Source organism: Theropithecus gelada, chromosome 14 (genome assembly GCF_003255815.1).
Source record: "Theropithecus gelada isolate Dixy chromosome 14, Tgel_1.0, whole genome shotgun sequence".
Classification (NCBI taxonomy): domain Eukaryota; kingdom Metazoa; phylum Chordata; class Mammalia; order Primates; family Cercopithecidae; genus Theropithecus; species Theropithecus gelada.
Genome location: NC_037682.1, coordinates 57,612,592 through 57,636,602, shown reverse-complemented (window position 1 = coordinate 57,636,602; position 24,011 = coordinate 57,612,592). Strand labels below are relative to the sequence as shown.

Below are 24,011 nucleotides of genomic sequence, written 5' to 3'. Positions count from 1 at the left end.
ATTTATGTGTTACCTCTTCAATTAAAAAGCACTTCCATAAATACAACTTAGTGATTCAATGCATTGATTTTAGATTATACTGCATTAAATTGTATGCCCTGAGAGAAATCTTCTCTGGAGAACTTACACACAATTTATACAGACTCTCTTGTATGGGGATAAGGAAGCTCCACTGCACAAACTTGGAATACTGCTCTTCCGGATTTCCATTGGGAATTAACACCTCTTCACACGAGAGACCCAATTCCACCAAGACCTTCTCCATTAAGAAATGAAAGCAGAGACTGAATAAATGTTAATAAATAGGCACAAATTGAGAAGGGAGAAAAGAATGTGAGCGTGAGTAAAGGCAGAGTGATTTGGACAGAGAATCTGATTGGACAAGACAGACAGCTTGCACAATGGTAGGAAATGTGTTATGGCAAGTAAATTGAAGTTACTTTGTGGAAAGTCTGGAGATACCAAAACTTAAATTTTCTAGTAGTAATATAGAAATACTAAATTTAGGGGGAAAGTCTTTCAGATAATTTTATAGTTGAAACTTTTTAACTTGAAGTCAAAACATCTGAACTAATATGACTTTGAGCATCATGTCTCTTCTCTGGCTCTATTTTTTAATAAAATCAAGATAATGTTATTAACTTCACAAGGTATATGTAACAATCAGAGGACTCAGAGTTAAGTTCACACTGATTTGAGCAATCAATAAAACTATTAGCTCAGTTCCAGCAAAGTATAGGGATGAATGAATCTGCAGGCTTGGCTTTATCCAGAACTCAGATAATGTTGCCAGGACCTGGATTTCTTTATTTCTATATTTCTCATCTCTGCTTTCCTAGAGTAGGTTCTATTCTCAATGAATATTTTCCCCTTAGTGGCAATAAGGCTGCTAACAACACTTAGGGATAGATCTTCTCTGTATCCAGTGGGCAATGTACCAGTTATCCTGAGGAAAGGGTTTTCATTTGCAAAAACTAATCCAAGAACCCCTCCTATATCATTTACTATGGTGGGATTACATGAGTATCCACCTATAAACCAGACACTGTGGCTGTGAATGAGATGAGAAATGCTACCTAATATGCAATTTTCATGGCATCCTATACTATAAGCAGGTACAGCATCAATTCTAACTATGCATACCTGAAAATGTTTAATTAAAAAAAATTCCCCAAGGGAAATGAAGGTACTGTTTATAGGAGAAGGAGGTCAAAGAATGATGGTGATTCAACACACAAATGCTCTATACATAAAGCATGCTATACTTTAAATTATTATATGAATACAAGGAGGTGAGATGAAAGCTGAGAAACAATAAAGTTGCATTACTTATTTTTGCAAGATGGACTGGACAGAAGTAGAACTAGGATGTAATGAATGGAGCAAAATCATAAATATTGTAGAGGATAAATAGTTATATATAGTCCTGGACATGAATGTGTCACATAAATGAGACAGGATTTCAAATGTTTGTGAAAGAGAGGATGAATAAATAGAAACATGGACAGGGAAGTCCATAAATAAATCACTTCAAGGGCTTTGCATACCTTTGGAACTGATTCTTGAGTCCAAGAGTGAGGGGAAAAGGGATATACTTACCTTCTTAAAATAAGTCAAGGAGTAAATAGTCACACACTCTATTAATGAATAAGTCTTCTCAGAACTGACAATCCCTTCATTGAACAAGCTGAGAACCTGACTGTAAAGGCATTGTTATAAGCCTACACAGACGTCCCAGTCCCCTGAGTCATGCAAAAAAAAAAAAAAAAAATCCACTGAAACCCTTGAAGTGGGAAATGGAAAGTGTGATATACAGAAATTATGTTTTTTCCTATGAGTCTGTTACCTAAGAAGCAAAGCAACAGAGTAAGTGTCATCAGCAGGCAATGGGATCAGCAACAATTTGTCAGCAACGATTTGGTGGGGGGGAGGGGGGAGGGTGTTATGATGGTGGTATTGTTGGACCTATCAATGTTTGTAGGATTCCCTTGAGCATTTCTTGAAAGGTCAGTCTAGTGGTGATGAATTCCCTCAGTTTTTGCTTGTCTGGAAAAACTTTATTTCTCCTTCACTTCTGAAGGATAGCTTTTCTTGGTAGAGTATTCTTGGCCACCAATTATTTTCTTTCAGCACTTTGAAAATATGACTGTCTCTTTGCTTGTAGAGTTTCTGCAGAGAAACCTGCTGTAAGTCTAATGAGGATTCCCTTATGTGTGACTTGATGCTTTTCTCTTGATGTTTTTATAATTCTCTTTTTATCTTTGACTTTTAACAGTTTGACTATAATGTGCCTCAGGAAGGATCTTTTGGGGTTAAATATGTTTGGGCAATTGAGCTCACTGGATCTGGGTCTTCATATCTCTCCCAAGACTTCAAAAGCTTTTAACTGTTATTTTGTTAAATAGGTTTTCTATGCATTTTCCCATCTTTCAGATCTCTCATAATATAAATGTCTGTTTGCTTAATGGTGTCACATAAGTTCTATAGGCCTTTTTCATTCTTTTTTATTTTTTTATTTTTATTTTCACTCACTGAGTAATTTCAAATAACTGATCTTCGAGTTCAATATTCAATCTCCTGTTTGATCTAGTCTGGCTATTGAAGTTCTCTGTTGTACTTTTTATTTCATTCATTGAATCCATCAGCTGCAGGATTTCTGTTTATGATATCTGTCACTGTGTTAAATTTCTCATTCATATCATGAATTGTTTTCTTGATTTTGTTGAATCTTCTATATGTATTCTCTTGTATTTCACTGAGTTTCCTTAAGATTGTTATTTTGAATTCCTTTTCTGGCAACTCATAGATCTTTTTTCCTGTGAGGCCTGTTATTAAAAAGTTATTGTGTTCCTTTGGTGGTCTCATATTTCCTTATTTTTTCATGTCTTTTGTGTCTCTGTATCCGGTAGAAAAATTGCATCTTCCAAACTTTATAGAGGGGCTTTCATAGAAAAGGACTTTCACCTGCAGTTGTGTCTTTGTGTGGCTATTGAGAAAGGTGTGGTGACTCTGGTTCTGAGTAAATGTAGGTGGTGTAGTCTCTGTGCAATTTGTTCAACTGCAATCAACATCAGCAATAACTGTGGGTGCCTCAGTGATGTGGCCTGTAGAAGCTTGTGGCAGTGGCAATGGTGGCATGGGTTACTTACTTAAGCACTTAAGGTACTCTGTATCAAGGGCTTTCGAGGGCCTCCTTTTCTCATTTTTCCCATAATGGGGAGAGGTAGCTGAAGTGTCTCCTCCTGGTGTCAGGTCTGACATGGCCTACAAGCAGCTGTAGCAGTGCTCGGTTCCAGTTGCATGTGCTCAGAGCATCTGTGGAGCTGGAGTACTAAGCTCAGGGTCTCAGGAATCTATTGTGCGACCAACTCGGGTTTTGGTGTGCAGGTTCACCCTCTGTAGTGGGGTTGGATATAGACTACCAACAGTATCTGTGACTCTGAAGCACCCCCTAGCAGCTCAGGCCTAGAAAGCCAGCTTGTATCTATGACTCTGACTCTGGAGATTAGGACATAACACTGGCTTAGTTCTGGGGAAGAAGGGGTGCTTCAGAGGTTTTGGTCCAGGGAACAAGGTCCAGCTGCAATTTGGGAACCAGAACCAATAAAGTTCAGTGGCAACTCAGGTCCCAGGGGATGAGAAATCATGTGGTGGTGATTCTAGACCTTGGAAAGGTGGGAGTATCCCAGACTCTGTGAGGCAGGTGTAGTGACAGCACAGACTCCAGAATGGTGGATCACAGCTGTTGTATGGGACCTGGCAGATAGGGAGCAGCACAGTGATGACTCAACTTCCTGGGAATGAGGGGTGTCTCAGCAGCTCATGCCCTAGGAGGCTAGTCCAGCTCCAGGGAAGCAGGGTACTTGAGTTGTTTGGTCTCTAGAACATGGTGTCTAAGCTCAGGCACTGCTCTGTTTCCCTCGGATGCAGGGTACTAATATAGCTAAGCCTTGATATGTACAGCTACTCAGCCTAGGCACCAATTCCTCAGGGGCAATGTGTCATTTCAACTAAGGAATGGGGGGCTTGACCACTCTGGGTGGTCCAGGCACCATTTCCCTGTGATGCAGGGCATGCTTCTGCTTAGGCTCCAGAGAGGCATGACTGCTCTGAGCAGTCAAGGTACTGTTTTTCCAGGAAGCAGGTTACTGCTTCAGCTCACACACAGAGGGGCAGAGCACAGCAGCAACTGGGAAGGGTATATGGAACGACTTCACCAAAGCACTGTTTCCCTGGGAGGTAGTACATAGCTTCAGCTCAAGTCCTGTGGAGCAGAGCAAGACAGTAACTGGAGAGGTTTTTGGAGCAGCTCCGTAGAGGCAACGTTTCCTCAGGAGTGAGCGAGCAGCTTTAGCTCAGGCTCCTAGGGGGAAGGTGCAGCAGCGACTGGGAAGGGTAGATAGAGCAGGTCTGCCAAAGCACTGTTTCTGTGGGGAGGAGTATGCAGCTTCAACTCCAGCCTGAAGGGGTGAGGTGCAGCAGCAAATGGGAAGGGTAGGTACAGCTGCTCACCAGTTAGAGAGGTTGGGCCACTGGGTAGGGGTAGTTTGGAGCCCCAGAGGTTAATGGATGCTGTGGTCACTCACCCCCAAAGCAAAACACACTCCAACAGTATTCCCAGGTTCAACACAGCATTGTAATGCGTAGCTGCATGCGCAACAGTCAGGGGCTGAGACAGGGGCTGGGACAGGGCACAGTGTCAACTCCACTGGTGACAGAGGGGAGCACAGGTATAGCTATGGACTCCAGGCAGCTCTCTTAGCTGGGCTTAGTGCCTGTGAGGACTGCAGGGGTCTGCAACTGTGAGGACTATAGGTGTCCAAGGTGTTGATGAGGGCTTTTGAGGTGACCTTGCTTGCCTTTTCCCTGCAAGGAGAAGTCCTTACTGGTTCCAAGCTGATCCCAGCTGGCGAATGGGGTGATGGGGGCCAGGTGTTTCCTTCTGTTCTCTGTGTGGCTCTCCTGAGTTTCTGTGCCCACCCAGGGTTTCTGTGGCTCCTTTGATAAACTTTGGTGCTCTCCTTTAGTTATTTTTATCAAAATATAGTGGTTTATAGTGGTTTAATTATTGCTTTGGCTGTCTTTGTGGGGGATGGGGAGGACAAGCACTATGGACTTCTAGAGGGCTATCTTGCTGTCATCAAAATCCAAATATATATAATATTTTTAAAAATAGCAATTGATGAAGTATTCTACCAGGAAGAGGCATACCCAATGCTCTTGCCTTTCAGGATTCCCTTCGGACACTGTAATATGATTTATACTTTGGAGAGCAGGACGGTAAGGGTCATCACAGGAGTAGTATAATACATAAACAGTTAATATTTTAGACATGAAAGTCTCTATAGTTATACATGTCCTTTAAATATTTCCTATCCCCCAGGGTAGAGAAAGAGAAAGTCTCTGAAAGAGTCCCTCTTTTCTTTTGCATGGAAATATAAATATATCTATCACTGCCAAGAAGAATGTAAATTTCTGTTATAAAATCCTCCAGGAACATCACAATTGAGGGTCCCTAAGGTAGCATCCCTAAAACCATAGGGACCCTAAGGGGCCTCTCCCCAGAGAACCAACCCCCAGTAATCTCTAAGCGTCAGCCTGGTATTGCAAAACTTCATGCTTAGGGCAGAGTTTCTTTCATTCCTTCCTCAAATTTGTCTTTTAGGAACTTGACTGTGGAAGCAGTAGGGAGAATGGATTTGAGGAGGCTGTTAAAGTTAACCAGGAGATCAGTGGGTAAGCTTCGGAAAAATTAAGTGGTATAGGCAATTGGATTGGTGATTGATGGAAATCTGGGAGAAGAGAATAAGGCAAGAGTGACAACTAAGTTTTGGCATAAGCAACTGAGCAAAATTTGAAAGACAAAATAGAGGATTGGATGATGAGTTCAATCTGAAACATGTGAGTTTGAGGTCAACCAAGTAGAAAAGTCCAGTAGGCAGCAGGATATACTACCCTCACAATTTTTATTCATCAATCACACCACAATAAAGCTGGAAAATAATAAAAAGAAAGGAAGGGAATAGATTGAATACGTATAAAGGGATAAGATCTGGAGCTCTCCTGTCTTGAACAGAAGTGCAAAGATCTCATCTGTGGTGACAGGAGAGAAGGCAGAGTAAAGCAGTACGTTTTGATGGCTCTAAGCTTGGTTCACCTTTGCATTCAGACCAGTCTGGGAATCACTGACAGCTGCTAGAGCTGATACATTCAGAAACAACTTATTTGAAGGACAGAGGAGACTTCAGGGGAAAAAGTAGTCCTGAAAGAAGAAAACAGAAGATTAAAGCTTTGAAAATTGAGAATAGTGAGGAGCCAGAATATGTGGGAAGATGGGAACAGGGCCACGGCAGTAAGACTGAGATTCTGAGCATAATCTGTGTCCTCATCTTAAGGAGGCTTAATGGCAGAATCTTAAGATAAGGGACTGCCTTCAAAGAACGGGCAAATCAATTTGTGAAGGAGAGGTCATCTCTAACATCCCTGGGGACGTAGAGTTTCTAAGAAAACCTCAGTTTGGTGACCTATGTGTTAAGCTGTCCAGATCTACCTTCAAGAATGAAGAATTTTCAGGAATGAAGATTTTGGGAGTGCTGTTGCCAGAAAGCACTGAGCTGTTAGCCTCTAAAAGGACTGCTTCACCTGGGGCAGCTGTATCTACTAACTGATCAGTGGCAGAGGATAAGGGCTTGGCCCCGACTCTGAAGGTCAGGACATCTCTGAAGGGTCATCCCCGCCTTCAGTCCATTGAAGCCTTCAGGGAGTCTGCCTCACAACTCAGCTTCTTTCTTTGCTAAATCCTGCCCTTCTTTCCTTCCCTTCCACAGGTGTTGATCCTATTGCACACTAATCTCTATTGCAGTGTTTCCTGCAGAACCTAATCTACAACAGTTAAAAAAATATGAATGCTTGGCTCCCGGCAACACCAGCAGGCACTGAAGCCCCTGCATAGGGGGTTTGTGGGACTCTGCACCTTTGCTTTAAACATAACCGCTGAAACCCCGGAAGCACCTCTCTCACCAAAGATAGCACCTTGAAGTACAGCTGAAGTTCCTGTGCCTTAGTTCCCTTGTCTACAAAAGCAGACAAATTAGATTAACACTCTTTAGGCTCGTATCCACTTCTAGAATGCTATTCTATTTCATTTTTCTGTTCATTATGATAATAACAAAAGAAAGAGAACAAGAGAGATAAAATAACATGAAGAAGAAAGGGCTTAATGCATTACAAAAACCAAAGAGCAAAGAGTGAGGAAGAGAGTGGCAGAGATGATTAGGAGAGGTGTGCATGCAAGCCTGGTAGGTTCATTAGGAATTTTTCCCCAATTATAATAGGTTTTTAAATATTTTCCACAGGTAAAACTGTCAGAGTTTTGTTTCAAAATTACTACTTTTTTATTGTGCTAGGTGTTAAAATGAATTGATTTTGATTGAAATAAATGTCTCATAATTATCCCTACTCCTATGGAAATGATAATGTCATCTTCCAAATGAAGGAAAATTGACTTCAAGCTGTTTCAACAAAAAAGTGGGTCTAATGAGCAAAGGTGTGATTAGAGCCAATCTGGTCAAGAACACTATCCACCTGCCCAGGCAATCTGGCAAAGTCATAAATTCATTCCATTTGGACTGGCTACAAGACTGAATGGATCAATACACCTGTTAAATCATCCCATAGTCAAGCATATGTTGACAGCTCAAACTTATTTTTATCAGCCTGGTCTTAGATACAGGTAAAAGTAGATACATGTAAAACTTTGGATTCAGTGGCCATTTAGATCCTGTGATTACAACAGACTGTGAGTCCCTCAAGGGCAGGGGTTATTCAGTTTTGAAGCCCCTATGCCTATCTTGTGTTGGTGGAAGGTAATTAGGCAGTTAGTAGATTTATTAATTGAACAGAGATATAAATGAACAACAACAAAAAGCACAATTAATTGATTTGAATTAATTTGAGTCTATGTGACTTAGCTTCATGTGAAATGGATCTCCAGTGAGCATCCAGTGTATTGACAACAAAAAGATGTCCCATAAAATTTTCTTTTTTAACATATTCTCAGGTTATACAAAGCAAATTGAATTATTCCCTTAAATGGCTGAGTGTATTCCCATTTGGAGTTTAGAATCTGATGGTTCCCAGTTTGGCCCTCCCAAATTTGAACCAATTTTCCCAACTCATCCACAGATAAGTTTCTAGCTACAGAAATGAAAATCCTGTGTCTCTATTTAGCAGTATCTGGGTGCTTTCCCAAGACAGTGGCATTGAGTATATCTTCAGGCTTATGTAAAGTAGAAACTTTTCAGAAAGTAATGTAGAATTATATATCTGTTAAAATTAATACTATATCTGTTAAAAGTAAAAGTACATTTACTCCTTGATCCAGCTCTACCCCTTGGGACATATATGCATACAGCTGTTTATTGCATCATAGTTTGTTGTGGCAAAAAAATTGAAACTGATAGCCAACAAATACTGTGTTGTTGTATAAATAGTGTGATACCCAGTATTACACAGTGACTTAAAAGGATGAACTAGACCAAATGATCTAACCTGGAGAAATGTCTATGATATATGGTATTGCCAAAATACACAGTCCTTTCTATCTTTACAAATTCAAATTGTGTGCAGTGGCCTATAACCAAATAACACCACAGTGTGTGTAAAACCACTTTCTTCTCCAGTTTCCTAAGTACCCTTTAGATCTCAAGCTGTGGTTCAACAGATTCAGCAGAGATATGAGCAGAAAGTAGGCCAGAGATTTAAGTTTCTTATTTTCTAAGGAGTAGCCAGATTTCACTTGTAATAATTGATATTGGTTGTACCCATACAAGCCAATTACATGATAAGAATTTTAGCAAGAAAAAAATCACAAGATTTAGAATGATGCCCATAAATGAAGATTTCATGTATATAAGCTCTAGCATTGGTGAGATTTCACAATAAGGACCGTTAATTTCATTACAGCCACAATAGCAAAAATTAAGTTTGTATCCCCAAAATGCAACACAGAAAGACAAAGAAACTATTAGAAAAAAATGCAAGACTTAAAAACTAGAAGACTCAACAACTACATGCAATTTTTACCAAGAAATTCTAACTTGTTGGAGCATGAGGTGGTTTTGTTTCTTCCAATAACTATTACCAACTAGCTCATTTAAAAAATCCTTTTCCCATTGCATAGTATTTCTCTTGATGACATCTTGGGCAGACTTATGTATATTTTCAGCTAGTTAGTTGTTAGACTAGTTTCATTCTACTATTAAGAATTTAATCTCTTTAAAAATCCAACCTTGACCGGGTGCAGTGGTTCACGCCTGTAATCCCAGCCCTTTGGGAGGCGGAGGCAGGCAGATCACGAGGTCAGGAGATCAAGACCATCCTGCTAACACGGTGAAACCTTGTCTGTACTCAAAATAGAAAAAAATTAGCCAGGCGTGGTGGCACGTGCCTGTAATCCCAGCTTCTCGGGAGGCTGAGGCAGGAGAATGGCATGAACCTGGGAGGCGGAGCTTGCAGTGACCTGAGATCACGCCACTGCACTCCAGCCTGGGTGACAGAGTAAGACTCCATTTCAAATTAAATTTAAAAAAAAAAATCCAACCTAATACCTTATTCAAATTCTTCTTCTTCCCACCCCAAATATATACTAGAGTGATGCAAGTTGGGATAGTGGAAGCAGAGTATGTTCCCTAGACACTTATCTTACCATCTTTTAGGAAAGATGTGGAACAACTAGAACTCTCATACATTTCTTTTTCATTTTAATTTTTATTTTAGATTCAGGGGAAATGCATGCAAATTTGTTATAAGAGTATATTGCGTGATGCTGAAGTTTCAGCTTCTATTGATCCTGTCACCCAGATAGTGAGCATAGCACCTTATAGGAGTTTTTCGGCCCTGGCCCCCCTCTCTCCTTTCGTCTTTTTGGAGTCCCAGTGTGTGTTGTTCCCATCTTTGTGTCCGTGTGCATCCAGGGTTTAGCTCCCGCTTATAAGTGAGAACATGCAATATTTGGTTTTCTGTTTCTGCATTAATTTACTTAGGATAATGGCCTCCGTTGCATTCATTTTGTTGCCAAAAACATGATTTTATTCTTTTTATGGCTGTGTAGTATTCCATGGTGTATATGTACCACATTTTCTTTATCAATGCATCATTGATGGGTACCTAGGTTGTTTCCATGTCTTGATATTGGAATAGTGCTGCAATAAACATATGAGTACAGGTGTCTTTTTGGTAGAATGATTTCTTTTCCTTTGGGTACATACCCAGAAATGAGATTTCTGGGTGGAATGGTAGTTCATTTTTATTTCTTTGACAAATCTATAAACTGCTTTCCACTGGGGCTAAACCAATTTACATTCCCACCAACAGCATATACGTGTTCCTTTTTCATTACAGCCTTGCCAGCATCTGTTGTGTTTTAACTTTTTAGTAATAGCCATTTATATGTATTACTATATATAACTGTCATCCTAGGGCACAAGTAAAGATACATTGCAGTCCAAGGAAGGGTAAAAGAAAAAATATCTTCTATCCCCTGGAATAGGGGAAGGAAAAAGTTCTGGGCCCAGGATCACATACCAATACTATTAGATGTCTCCTATTCTTAGGGCAGGGTCAAGGTAACCCCTACTCCTGAGACTCAGGGTGATAACACCTGCCTAAGACTAATAATGCATAAAAACAACCAAAAAAGCCTTTTTCCCACCCCCAATCAGTCTAAGAAACACCAAGTAATAAGCAAAAGAAATCTGTTAGTAGGAGAGAAGTAAAATCACTGAAAAGGCCTCACTCCTGAGACTCAAAGTCATAGCATTCACCTAAGATTAAGAATTATTAAGGACAAAAAAGAAAGCCCTCTTTCTTCTCACACTTCAGTGAGCCTGTGAATCACCAGAGGATCTTTTGAAAATGAAGATTCAAATTCAGTAGATCTGGAGTGGGCCTTGAGAGTCTGCATTTTTAGCAGGCCCCCAGATGATGCCAGGGCGGCTGGGCCACAAACCACATATTGAGTAGCAAACTTCTAAAGAACTTTAGTGTTAACCAAGAGAATCCCTGCTGGTTTGAATGACCCTAGCCCTTCCTCCAGAAAACCTTTTTGCAAAAAAAAGTACAGAAAGAACTTAACTTGTTCAAATGTGAGAAATAATCAAAAGAGAAACAGCATGATATTGAAGCAGAAACTATAAGAAAAAAAAGTTTCAGGGAGGAAATAGCATATTAAGAACAGTGACTATAAAAATGTTGCTATGAAGCCAATAAAAATTGTGGCCAAAAAGAAAAGCCAATAATTTTAAATACTTATGAAGAAACTGCTCCTCTAAAACACGAGTACAAAGCACAAATATAAGCATTAAGGAAATATATAGTTTAAAAAATGAAAGTTATAAAATACTAGCTACCAGAGTTCATAAAGGATGCTGAATAACAAATGAAATTATTACTACAATGCTGCCCCTATCAGAACCATTAAAGAGGAAAACAGACATTTTTTTAGAAGACATTATGAAGTTATTATTTACACAATTGTTAAAGTACACAAATACAGGGGCGATACAAACGCACAACTCAGAGACTGGTCACCAATGCACAGGTTGAAACAGATGTCCTACCTACGTTTCCTGCATACTCCTCTTTAATGGTTCTAATAGGGACACCATTTTAGTAATAACTTCTCTTTGCCAAAACATAGCAATAAATAGAAAATAGAATCAAGAAAAATAAAACAGAAAATAAAAGGTTTAAATGACTACAAAAAAGTTTTAGACTTGGAAAGCAAACCAAGAAAATCCAATGTATATAATTGATCTCTTTAAAGAAGAAATACAGAATTATACATGTATGTATACATTTATTTTTTAAAGACAGGCTCTTGCTGTGTTACTCAGGCTGTCTTCCAACTCCTAAACTCAGGTAATCCTCCCACTTTGGCCTCCAGAGTACTGAGATTACAGGTGTGTGCCACCACACCCAGCAAAATTATTTTTTAAAATTCAAGAAGGCCGAGCGTGGTGGCTCACATCTGTAATCCCAGCACTTTGGGAGGCCAAGGTGGGTGGATCACCTGAACTCAGGAGTTCCAGACCAGCCTGACCAACATGGTGAAACCCTGTCTCTTCTAAAAAATACAAAAATGAGCTGGGCATGGTGGCAGTTGCCTGTAATCCCACCTACTTAGGAGGCTGAGGCAGAAGAATTGTTTGAACCTGGGAGGCAGAGGTTGCAGTGAGCCGAGATCACGCCACTGCACTCCAGCCTGGGTGACAAGAGCAAAACTCTGTCTCAAAAAAAAAAAAAATTTCAAGAAAAGTCTAATGAAATAAGACCAGAATCTACAGATAAACAAAATTTGCACCAAAAATAAGTTAAAGGTACAGTGATTAGAAATGAAGAAATTAAACTGTCATTATTTGCAGACAACATAATGTGTCAATATAAGATCCAAAAAGTCTGCTCTTAAACTATTAAAAAATAAGTAAATTTGGGAAAATGATGGTATACAAGATCAATGTACAAAAAAGTTAGATTGATAAAAAGCTAATTGTAAAAACAATTAGAAAATAAAAATTTAAGAATCATACTTAGAATTGTATTAAATTCCATCGAAAGATATGAACTACAAAATATTGCTGTGAGACATCAAATGTATACAAAAAGTAGAGCTATATGCAATCAATGTACATGGATTAGAAGGATCAATATTATAAAATTGTCTGTCCTCCCAAATTTGATCTATAGATTGCGTGCAATGTCGATCAAAACCCTAAAATCCTAATGTTTTTCTTAGAAATTGACAAATTGCTTCTAAAATTTAAGCATAGATGCAAAGGACCTAAAATAGCCACAAAAATCCAGAAGAAAAGTTGTTGTTCTTCCACTACCAGGTGGCAAGACTTATTACAAAGCTACCATAATAAAAACTGCTTGGTGTTTGCCATTAGAATCTACAGATAGATCAATGGAAAAGAATAGAGAGATTAGAAGAGATTTATGTACACTTGATTTATGATGAAGATGATACTGCAGATCTGTGGAGAAAGGTTGATCTCTTGAATAAATAGTATTAGGTCACCTGATTATCATCACTGGGAAAAAATAAAGCTTATCTCACACCATACACAAAAATTAATTCCTAGTGGTTTACAAGACTAAATATGTTAAGTAAAGCAATAAAGTTTCTGGGAATTTATATTGGAGATTATTTTATATTCTCAGGATAGGAAATGTCTTAAACAGAAAATAAAATTATTAATCACAAAAGAAAAAATGAGTAAATTAAGAACTCCTTTATCGAAAGGCATCAAGAGACTGAAAAAACAAGCCAAAAAAATAAGAGATGTGTGTAACACATATTAACTGATAAACGACCTAATACCTAGAATATTTTTTAATATCCTATATATCAGTAAAGTTAACCACATTTTTATTAACTAAAGTCCATACTTTATTCCGATTTCCTTAGTTTGTTGTTGTTTTTTTTTGTTTTTTTTTTTTTTGAGAGGAGTCTCGCTCTGTTGCCTAGGCTGGAGTGCAGTGGTGAGAACTCGGCTCACTGCAAGCTCCGCCTCCCGGGTTCCCGCCATTCTCCTGCCTCAGCTTCCGGAGTAGCTGGGACTACAGGCGCCCGCCACCACGCCCGGCTAATTTTTTGTATTTTTAGTAGAGACCGGGTTTCACCGTGTTAGCCAGAATGGTCTCAATCTCCTGACCTCGTGATCTGCCCTGCCTCGGCCTCCCAAAGTGCTGGGATTCCACGCGTGAGCCACTGCGCCCCGCCCCGATTTTCTTAGTTTAAGAGCAATTCAGGTTTAAAGAAAAATTGAGCAGAAAGTACAGAATTCCCACATATAGTTAACAGTGCTGTATTATGTGCTTAAAAATGTATAAGAGGGTAAATTTCTTATTGTGTTTTTAACACAAAAAAAAGAAAAAAGGACACGGGAAAATTTTTGGAGGTGATTGTTATGTCTTTTACCTTAATTGTAGTCATGGTTTCACAGATATATGTGTATGTACAAATTCGTCAGATTTTATGCATTAAATATGCACAATTTATTGTATTAAACCAATTATACTTCAATAAAACTTGTTTTTAGTACAGAAAGTTCCTATATACCCTCTCCACCACCACCACTCCCTCACAAAGTTTCTCTTATTAACATCTTGCATTAGTGTGACACATTTGTGATCATTGATGAACCAATTTTGACACACTATTATTAACTACAAGCCATAGTTTACATTAGGATTCGTTCTTTGTATTGTACAGCTCTATGGGTTTTGAAAAATTTATGTCATGACTCCATCATTACAATATCACACAGAGTAGTTTTACTATCCTAAAGTGCCTGTGCCTCCACCTACTTATCTCTCCCTGACTCTCTTTGAACCCCTGGCAACCACTGATTTTTTTATTGTCTCCATAGTTTTTCATTTTTCATAAGATCATATATTTGGAATTATACAGTACATAGCCTTTTCAGACTGGCTTCTTTCACTTAGTTGTTGCATTTAAGGCTCCTCCATATCTTTTCATGCCTTAATTGCTCATTTATTTTTTATCACTGAATACTATTCCATTATGTTCATGTATCACAGTTTGCTTATCCATCACCTATTGAAGGACATCTTGGTTGCTTCCAAATTTGGGCAATTATGAATAAAGCTGCTATAAATATTCATCTGCAGGTTTTTATGTGGACATACATTTCCAACTCACTTGGGTAAATATCTAGGAGCATAATTGCTAGATCTTACATATGGTAAAACTATGTTTAGCTTTGTAGGAAACTGCCAAACTGTCTTTCAAAATGGCTGTACCATTTCGCATTCTGAGCAGCAATGAATAAAGCTCCCGTTACTCCACATCCTAACAAGCATTTAGTGTAGCCAGGATTTGGGATGTTAGCCATTCTAACAGGGGTGTCATGGTATCTTATCGTGGTTTTAGTTTGCAATTCCCTAATGACATATGATGTTGAGCATCTTTTCAAATATTTATTTGCCATCTGTGTATCTTCTTTAATAAGCTATCTGTTCCAATCTTTTTACTCACTTTTTTTTTTTCTTGAGACAGAGTCTCACTCTATTGCCAGGCTGGAGTGCAGTGGTGCAATCTTGGCTCACTGCAACCTCCGCCTCCTGGATTCAAGCAATTCTCCTGCCTCAGCCTCCCGAGTAGCTGGAACCACAGGTGCGCACCACCACGCCTGGCTAATTTTTGGATTTTTAGTAAAGATGGGGTTTCACCATGTTGACCAGGAAGGTCTCAATCTCTTGACCTCGTGATCCACCAGCCTCAGCCTCTTACTCACTTTTTAAGTAGACTGTTTATTATTGAGTTTTAAGAGCTATTTGCATATTTTTTTACACAAGTCTTTTATCAGATATGTGTTTGCAAGTATTTTCTCCCAGTCTTTGGCTTATCTTTTCATTCTCTTAACAGTGTCTTTCACAGAGCAAAAGTTTTTAATTTTAATGAAGCCAACTAATTCTTTTTTTAGTGATTCATGCTTTTGGTGTTATATCTTAAAAGGCATCATCAAACCCAAGGTCACCTATATTTTCTCCCATATTGTCTTCTAGCAGTTTATATTAGTACTTTTGTATTTTACATCTAGATTCCTTTTTTTACATGTGGATGTCTAGTTGTTTCAGCACCATTTGTTGAAAAGAGTAAACTTTCTCCATTAAATTGCTTTTGCTCCTTTGTCTAAGATCGATTGACTATTTTTGTGTAGGTTTGTTTCTGGTTCTCTATTCCACTCCACTGATTTCTCTATTATTTTAACAATACCATACTGTCTTGATTACTGTAGCTTTATAGTAGGAAGAAGTTGGATAGCAGCACTCCTCCAACTTTGTTCTTCTTCAATATTTTATTGGCTGTTCTGAGTCTTTTGCCTTTGCACATAAACATTAGAATCAGCTTATCAGTGTCCACAAAGTTATTTGCTGGAATTTTGATAGGGATTGCATTGAATCTACAGATCAAGTTGGGGAAAACTGACATCTTAACAATATTGAGTCTTTCTATCCATGAACATGGAAAATCTTCCCATTCATTTACAGCTTCTTTGATTTCTTTCCTCAGAGTGTTGTCATTTTCCTCATAGATATCTTGCACATATTTAATTAGGTGTATATGTAAGTATTTTTTGGTGCTAAGGTAGATGGTGTTGTGTTCATTGCTGGTATATAAGAAAGCAATAGAATTTTGCATATTAGCCTTGTATCCTTCAATCTTACTATAATTACTTATTAGTTCCAGAGGGTTTAAAAAGATAAATTCTTTGACATTTTCTACATAGGCAATTTTGTCATCTGTGAACAAAGACAGGTTATTTCTTCCCTCCCAATCACTATATCTTCTATTTCCTTTTCTTCTCTTTTTAACTTTTAAGTTCAGGGGCACATGTGCAGGTTTGTCACATAGGTAAACTTGTGTCGGGGGTTTGTTGTACACATTATTTCATCAGCCAGGTATTGAGCCTACTACCCATTAGTTATTTTTCCTGATCCTCCCACCCTTCAGCCTTCAATAGACTCCAATGTGTGTTGTTCCCCTCTATGTGTCCATGTGTTCTCATCATTTAACTCCCACTTATAAGTGAGAACATGTGGTATTTGGTTGCCTGTTCCTGCATTAATTTGCCACAGATAATGGCCTCCAGCTCTATTCATGTCCCTGCAAAGGACATGATCTCATTCCTTTTTATGGCTGCATCCTTTTCTTCTTTCATTGCATTGCTAGGATGTCCAGCACAAAGTTGAATAGGAGCAGTGAGAAAAGGCATCTTCGCCTTGTTCCCAATCTTATGGAGAAAGCATCTACTTTCTCACAATTAAGTATGATTTTAGCCATAGGGCTTTCGTAGATGTTGTTTATCAAACTGAAGAAGTTCCCCTCTATTCCTAATTTGTTGAGAATTTTTATCATGAATAGATGTTGGAAATGTTTTTCTGCATCTATTGATATGATCATATGATTTATGTGATAAATTACATTAATTTTAAAATACTGATCTAGCCTTATATACCTGAAATAAATCTCACTTGGTCATAATATGTAATTCTTTTTATACACTGTTGGATTCAATTTGCTTATATTTGGCTGAGGATTTTTGCATATATGCTCATGAAAGATATTGTTAACATTTTTAAATGAATAAAAAACATTAATAGTCATTTCACCAAAGGGTATATCTAAATAGCCAATAAAGGTTTGTATAGACAACCTCATTACTCATAGGAAAAATGCAAATTAAAATCATGATTAGAGGCCATTACATAACCACAAGAATAGCTAAAATGAAAAGATTGACAATACTAAGTGTTGACAAGGATTTGGAATAGTGGTAACTCTTACACACTATTTATTAAAGAAGATTAATACAATCACTTTGAAAAATTGTTCACTTTTATCTTCTATAGCCAAAGACATACATATCCTTTGACCCAGAAATTCCAGTTCTAGGTATATCCAACACAAATGAATATATATGTGCAGAAAAAGACATTCAAAATGATTATGGAAACATTATATGTAACATATAAAAACTAGATGTTGAGAGAAAGAGGCCAAGACACAATAGAACATTTATGTACATTTTTAAAATGGGAGAAAACTAAACTGTATGTGTATGTAAATGCTTGCCCAAAGCCTGGCACACAAGAAGAGCTCTAAAATGTGCTAACTTTTATTATGATCATTGTTTCTGCTACTCTAGTAGCAGTAGCAGCAGTAGGTCTAAACCTTATATTTTCCCAAATTATATATATTACAATTCTTATTTTATAAATTTTTAAAAACTGATGCTTGGAAAAGATAAGTAATTGAGCAAAGGTACATAGCTGGAAAATGGCAGATCCAGTATTTAGATCCAATATTTAGAACCAGGTTTATTAGAACCAGTGTTCCTAATCTTTCCAGTAAAACACACTGATTCTCACATCAATGATATTATATGCATATTCAACTAGCAATAATGACTGTAAGTAATTTATATTTATTATTTCTAGCCCATAAATGTTATATTATCTCTTGCATAATTTTGACATGCTTATAGCACCAATATAAGTTCTTGTGTTACATTTGCTTTTGTTGCCTGTGAAACCCACAGTCAGGCACTATTTTCATCTGGTGGAGCCTTGGTATGTAACTCCAAATTTATCCTTTCCTTCTCCCAAATACCAACATCCGTGTATCAAAATCTTTAATTATATAAACTTATCTTAATTTCAGATTAAGGACAAAGAGATCCCTAGACATACGTTCAATAAACCTTTACTACACACTATTCTATGCCAGGATTTTGCACAGGTCTGGACACAGCATGATGAATTCAAAATGTATAATCCTTGCCTTTCTTACATGTCTGTATCCCTATAGCTTTAGGCTGTAAAAACAATTCCTGGAAATGTTTCCAGAAGCCTTCTCTGAAATAAGCAGGAAATAGTTTATTGTCTAGGAAAGAGTCAAATGTCAGAATCAAATGCTTGGTCATCAACTTTAATATATAAGAGGAGCTATGGAAACTGTACACTATACTGTAGGAAGTTATAAACAGCCTCTGGGGAGGGTACTAGAGACCTTGGTGGTGCGTGGGGCTGTTCCTAAAGACTCATTACACATTTGCCCAGGTCCTATGTTTATATCTTCTGATCCTCTCGAATCTAATTCTCTTTTCTAATCATTCCTTTGTCCTTCACTCCTTCTAGTACCCATTAGTCTTGTTCTCTTCTCTGCATCCTTTTTAACTCTGTCTTTCCCCATCTTCATGTCTGTCCCTTCACCCCTTCATTCCTCCAATCCTTCAGCGTGATTGTCCCCATTTCTCTGCTTCCCATCCCACTGCACCTAACTTCCTCGTCTGTTTCCTCTGTCCCTCTGCCTTTTCCAGTAGAAGCCTCCTTGTGTGTTCCTGCTATGTTATCTTTGCCCTCCTTCTGTCCATGGACAGAAGGACGTTTTTGCTTCTCCTTAGGTCCATGACTCAAGCTGCTTTTGACAGAAAATGAATTCTGGCTCTGGGATTTCTTTTCATTTGAATGTTTTATCTTGAACGATACATCGTTCATCTGAATACCTTTTACCAGATTCTTTATTTTAGCTTCATAGAGGGAGAATTCCAAATCCCAAGTCCTGTTGTGCTTCATAGATTCCATCTGTTCTTTAAAATGCTTCAGATCCTGCGCTAAACAGGGAGAAATTCTGAAGCAGAACTTGAGCTCCAAGTTCAAGAAGCTGTCTTTTTTCAATATGTCCAACAAAAACTGCATAGTGAGGGTCATCTCATCATTCCCTTCCTGCTCCTTTGCCTCCAGCAGCCTTTGCACTTCTCTGCGGGACTCTTTCCCCAGCTGGCTTTGGTCCTCTTTCACCAGGTAGGACATGGCATGGAAAAAGTCCTGGAAGCTGATGTGGCGGAAGCTGTAGAACTTCTTGATGGCAAGTCCCAGTTGGTAGTCGTTACTACTCAGGAAAGCGGCAAGCCTGGGGCCATCTAAATTATGTTTCCTGAGCTCAGCTTCTTCAAATAGGAACCTCTGGTTCTGAATCCCTTCAGCGGCCAGGGAGCACAGACTCCTCAGGACCCTGTGCCGGGAAAACTCGGAGCAGCCCCCATCGTCAACGGGCGGCAGGAAGGTGGAGACGTAAGCCATGAAGATGTCAGTGCTGTTTCTAGGTGTCTCTAAGACAGCTTTGCCTCTCTCCATCTGCCCCTTCAGCCAGGAGCAGACCACCCAGCAAATGCCTGGAACCTGACACGCTTTGTAGAGAATGTCATTTTTCTGTACAATGTCAAAGGCACTGTCAGCTTTCTTCTCATCCGTGAAATAGGAGCTGAAGTACCTCGCCCTCTCCTCCTCAGAGAAGCCTAAGATATGGACATGGCGTGCTTGTTTCAGCAAGGGCTCCAGATTCCTCAAAGCCAGGGGCCGGGTGGTAATGAGAAGGGAGCACGTGGGGAGTGTATGTCTCCTAATTAGAAGGTGCAGCAGGCTCTCCTTGGGACTCAAACCCCTCTTCTTTAACTTTTCTTCAAAGGGCCTCTGCAGCTCATCAAAGCCATCCAGGATGAATAGGAGCCGCTCTGGCTGCCTCAGAATCTCTGTGACAGGGGCTTGATTGTCCCCGCAGCACCAGAAAAGGAGCTGCTCCAGTTTGCTCTCCAGCAGCAGGACCACTTCTTTGCAGCTTACATAAAAGACATAATCACACCGGCCTGGGTACAGACTACCAGTGGCCCAGTCCAACACCATTTTTCTGGCGAGAGTGGTCTTTCCAGTGCCAGCAGACCCCTGTAGCACAACTAAGGATGGGGCCAGGGAGGGCTTTTCCCCTGAATCAAATAGAGCCTCCACCATGACAGAGTCCAGCTCCTGCTCCGGGATAGGGTGAGCAGGTGATTCTGGGCTCTCTGAGCTGGACTTGGCCACCAGGAGCACCTGATTGTATCTGCCATTGACTCCTGCTTCCTGCCACTCCTCTAGGCAGCGCACATGCTCTCGGTATATTTCTCTGTAATCTGAGCCAAACAAATGGGATGTTAGGTGGTGAAATGGGAATTTTAAAAGGCAAAATGGCCCCTCCAAACTGACTCTGCTCATTAGTCTTCTTCTATGTCTCCAACTTGGATCTCCCTGAGTTTATAGTTCTGGCTTCATGGGGAAGGGCCACTGTATGTGTGCATGAGTGTGTGTGTGCAGGCATAGTATGCACATACACATCTGAGTGTGCAAGGGTGTGTTCTCTGTGTAGATATTTGTGCATGAATGCTGGTATCCACATGTGCTCATGGAATGTGTTCATGGACCTTCATGTACTGTTGTGCAGGGAAGGTATGTCAGTGTGCATCAGCAAGTGTGTGTAAGAATACATGTAAGTGCAAAACACCTGTGTGAGAATGCAGGAATGTCTGAGTGTTCATGTGAAATGTCTCCATGTGAAGAGGTGAGGACAAAGAGAGGGGAAAGGAAAGGGATGTCTGAGGATGGTGAAGTGATAGGAGACTTGATATAGTTTGGATGTTTGTCCCCTCCAAATTTCAGGTTGAAATGTGATCCCCAATGTTGGAGGTAGGGCCTAGTGGGAGTTGTTTTTGTCATAGGGGCAAATCCCTCATGAATGTCTTGGGGCTCTCCCCACAGTAATGAGTGAGTTCTTGCTCTATTAGCTACACAAGAGCTGGTGGTTTAAAAGGGCCTGGCACCTCCTCCCCTCTCTCTTCCTCCCTCTCTTGCCATGTGACACACCAGCTCTGACCTTGCCTTCTTCCATAACTGAAAGCTTCCTGAGGCGTCACCAGAAGCCAATGTTGACAATATGCCTCTTGTACCACCTGCCAAACCATAAGCCAAATAAATCTCTTTTCTTTATAAATTACCCAGTCTCATGTATTCCTTTATAGCAACACAAAAGGGACTAAAATAAGCCTGTTCTTGGGAAAGGACAAGCCAAATACTAAAGATAAACCAGCTTCTCAGCAAGAGCCATGACTCTGGGGCCATGAAACCCTCCCATTTGTATGTAGCAGAGGAGCTTTCAGGCACGAAAGGAGCCTATGGGAGGGAGCACAGGCACCAAAAGATCCCTCCCTCCCCCCAGGCACCCACAGGAAGAACCAGGAGGCCATGAGGTTCCACACCCACCCATTCTGTAGTGTGGTTCCTTGAGAGATCAGGGGCACAGAAGACTTAGAAGCAGCCTGAGCTGCTTGCCAGGAAGCAGCTAGGGACAGGTCTGACTCCTACATCCTGATGCTATTTCTTCTGGTTAGTGGAAATCCCTTTACCAACACCCTCCCAGTCTCTAAGCCCCTTTCTTCAGACTCTCCTTCTCTGCCACTGCAACTGGAGGTAGGCGGTGGGGAAGAAAGACTAATATTTTCTTAAATCCCCAGCTTTGGCTCAATCCCCCTCCTGACAGTTGTTGGAACCCTCAGGGGGAGACCACCAAGGACTCTGGGGCACTGGGGACTAGAGGGCAAGGTGACAGAAGGCATAAGTTACAGGCTACAGGCAGCTCTGCAAATGCCATGGGGGGAGGGGAGTCCCAGTGCCATCCTGCCCTCCCCTTCCCCGGTCCACACTCACCATGCAGACAAACGTGGCTGAGCTGGTCCACAAGTTCCAACAGGTTCATGACCCTCAAGCCCTTGAGGACAACTTTCACAGCCTCCTTTTCTCCATACTTTGAAATCAGTAATTCTGCCAGGTCCACTGGAATCAGGCCCTCCAACTCCCCTCTGGCCAGTGGGGGCTGGCCCTCAGACAGGGTCATATCCCGTAAGTAGAACTTTAACTTCTTGAAATCATTCTCCTCAAGGTCACTCAAGGCCCAGAGCAATGCCTCCCGGGGGTTTCTGGCCTTGGTCATGGCCATGGTGATCTGGGGGAAGGATCAAGTCCAGACCAGCAGACCAGTCACCTGGAGAAGGAGGCAAAAGGAGAGGTCCACTGCTGAGAGGCCCACCTTGCTTTCTGGGGGCTTGGCAAGCTGCAGAGCGGAGGCCAGGGAGAGATGAGATACATGTGCAAAGCTCCAAGAAAGACAAGCAGATGAAAGAGCACGGGAATTTTCCTAGTCATTCCCCACTGCCTCTTTGTCAGGTGACACGTGACTGTGTTGGCAAATGGGTAGGAAGGTATGTGGGTGTGTTAATCTCTCAATCTCTCTCTCTTTCTCAGACTCTCTGTCTCTCTCTCTCTCTCTGTCCCCGCTCCCTTCCTCTTTCCTTCTCACACACATTCTTTATTAGGCTCTGTATGCCTCCTTAGATAGATGGATTAAGAAAAAAAAACTTTAAGTTTTTATTTATTTTATTTTTTTGGAGACAGAGTCTCCCTCTGTTGCCCAGGCTAGGGAGTAGTGACATGACCTCGGCTCACTGCAACCTCCATATCCCGCGTTCAAGCAATTCTCCTGCCTCAGGCTCCCAAGTAGCTGGAATTACAGGCGCCCGCCACCATGCCCAGCTCATTTTTATATTTTTAGTAGAGATGGGGTTTCACCATGTGGGCCAAGCTAGTCTCAAACTCCTGACCTCAGGTGATCCACCCACCTTGGATGAGCTACTGTGCCTGGCCAAGTTTTAAGTTTTAAAAGTGAGCCTGTCCCTGGCTGTGTGAATCTATAGAGAGCTGGAGCACATTTGCTGGAAGTGCTGTGGTATGGCAAGAAGGTAAAAAAAAATCTACACTCAATGGCTCAAAGGCTCACACGTCAGCCTGCTGGCCTCAATCACACATGGATTGCAAAGCTAGAAGTCTCCTAATTCAGATAAGGAAACAAATCCAGATAATGATACGAAGAGGAACCGTCACATGTAAATCACTTCGTGCCAGGTGATTTACATATCCTTTTTGATCATCTCAGGTACTAATCCACATGAGAAATTTGGCAGTCAGAGAAAAATGTATTTTCAGAGTTTTCCAGAGCTAGGCCACTGGGCAAAGAGGCAGGATTTAAACTGTGGTCTATGCCCTGGGTGGAAGAGAGAGACAGAAAAAACTCAAAAGATAAAGACATAGAAGACAGAATCAGGAACCAGGAAGTTAGGCTAAATGTTACCAGAAACTGGAGACATATGTAAATACTAAAGTAGCAGGGAAGGGCAAGCAGGATTTTGAGTTGTGTTTCTAATGCAGAACTAAAATGTACTCCAGGTGGCAGTCTTTGGAAAAGAAAAGCAACAATTAATAGAAAGCCTTCAGAATCCAGAAATACACCTGTGACCTAAGGCCCATAGTGAACCCATCTCAGTAGTACAATGTCACGTTCATCATTGAGAGTGTTCAAAAGAGAATTTGGGAACACAGAGAGTTGTTGCGATTCAAATACCAACATTTTGACTACATTCCGACAGAGAAAGAAAATGTTTGGAACATGTTAGGATACATGGGACTTTGGTTGTCATAGGCCAGTTTGGAAAAGCAGGCCTTTGAAAGCAGTATTAATTTACAGCAAAGCTTCAGGCTGCATGGGAAGACTCAGGGCTTCC

The 24,011-nt window shown here is 40.3% G+C and overlaps 1 protein-coding gene across 1 annotated transcript; it reads right to left on the bottom strand.

Moving 5' to 3' along the window:
• Positions 1–18,783: 18,783 nt before the first annotated feature.
• Positions 18,784–22,554, bottom strand: NLRP10 (NLR family pyrin domain containing 10). Its single transcript, XM_025355797.1, has 2 exons — positions 22,105–22,554; positions 18,784–20,537 (listed from the first exon to the last, which is right to left on the bottom strand). Exons 1-2 carry the CDS (start codon positions 22,391–22,393, stop codon positions 18,784–18,786), a joined length of 2,043 nt encoding a protein of 680 aa, XP_025211582.1. The 5' UTR covers positions 22,394–22,554.
• Between the last annotated feature and the right edge of the window lie 1,457 nt (positions 22,555–24,011).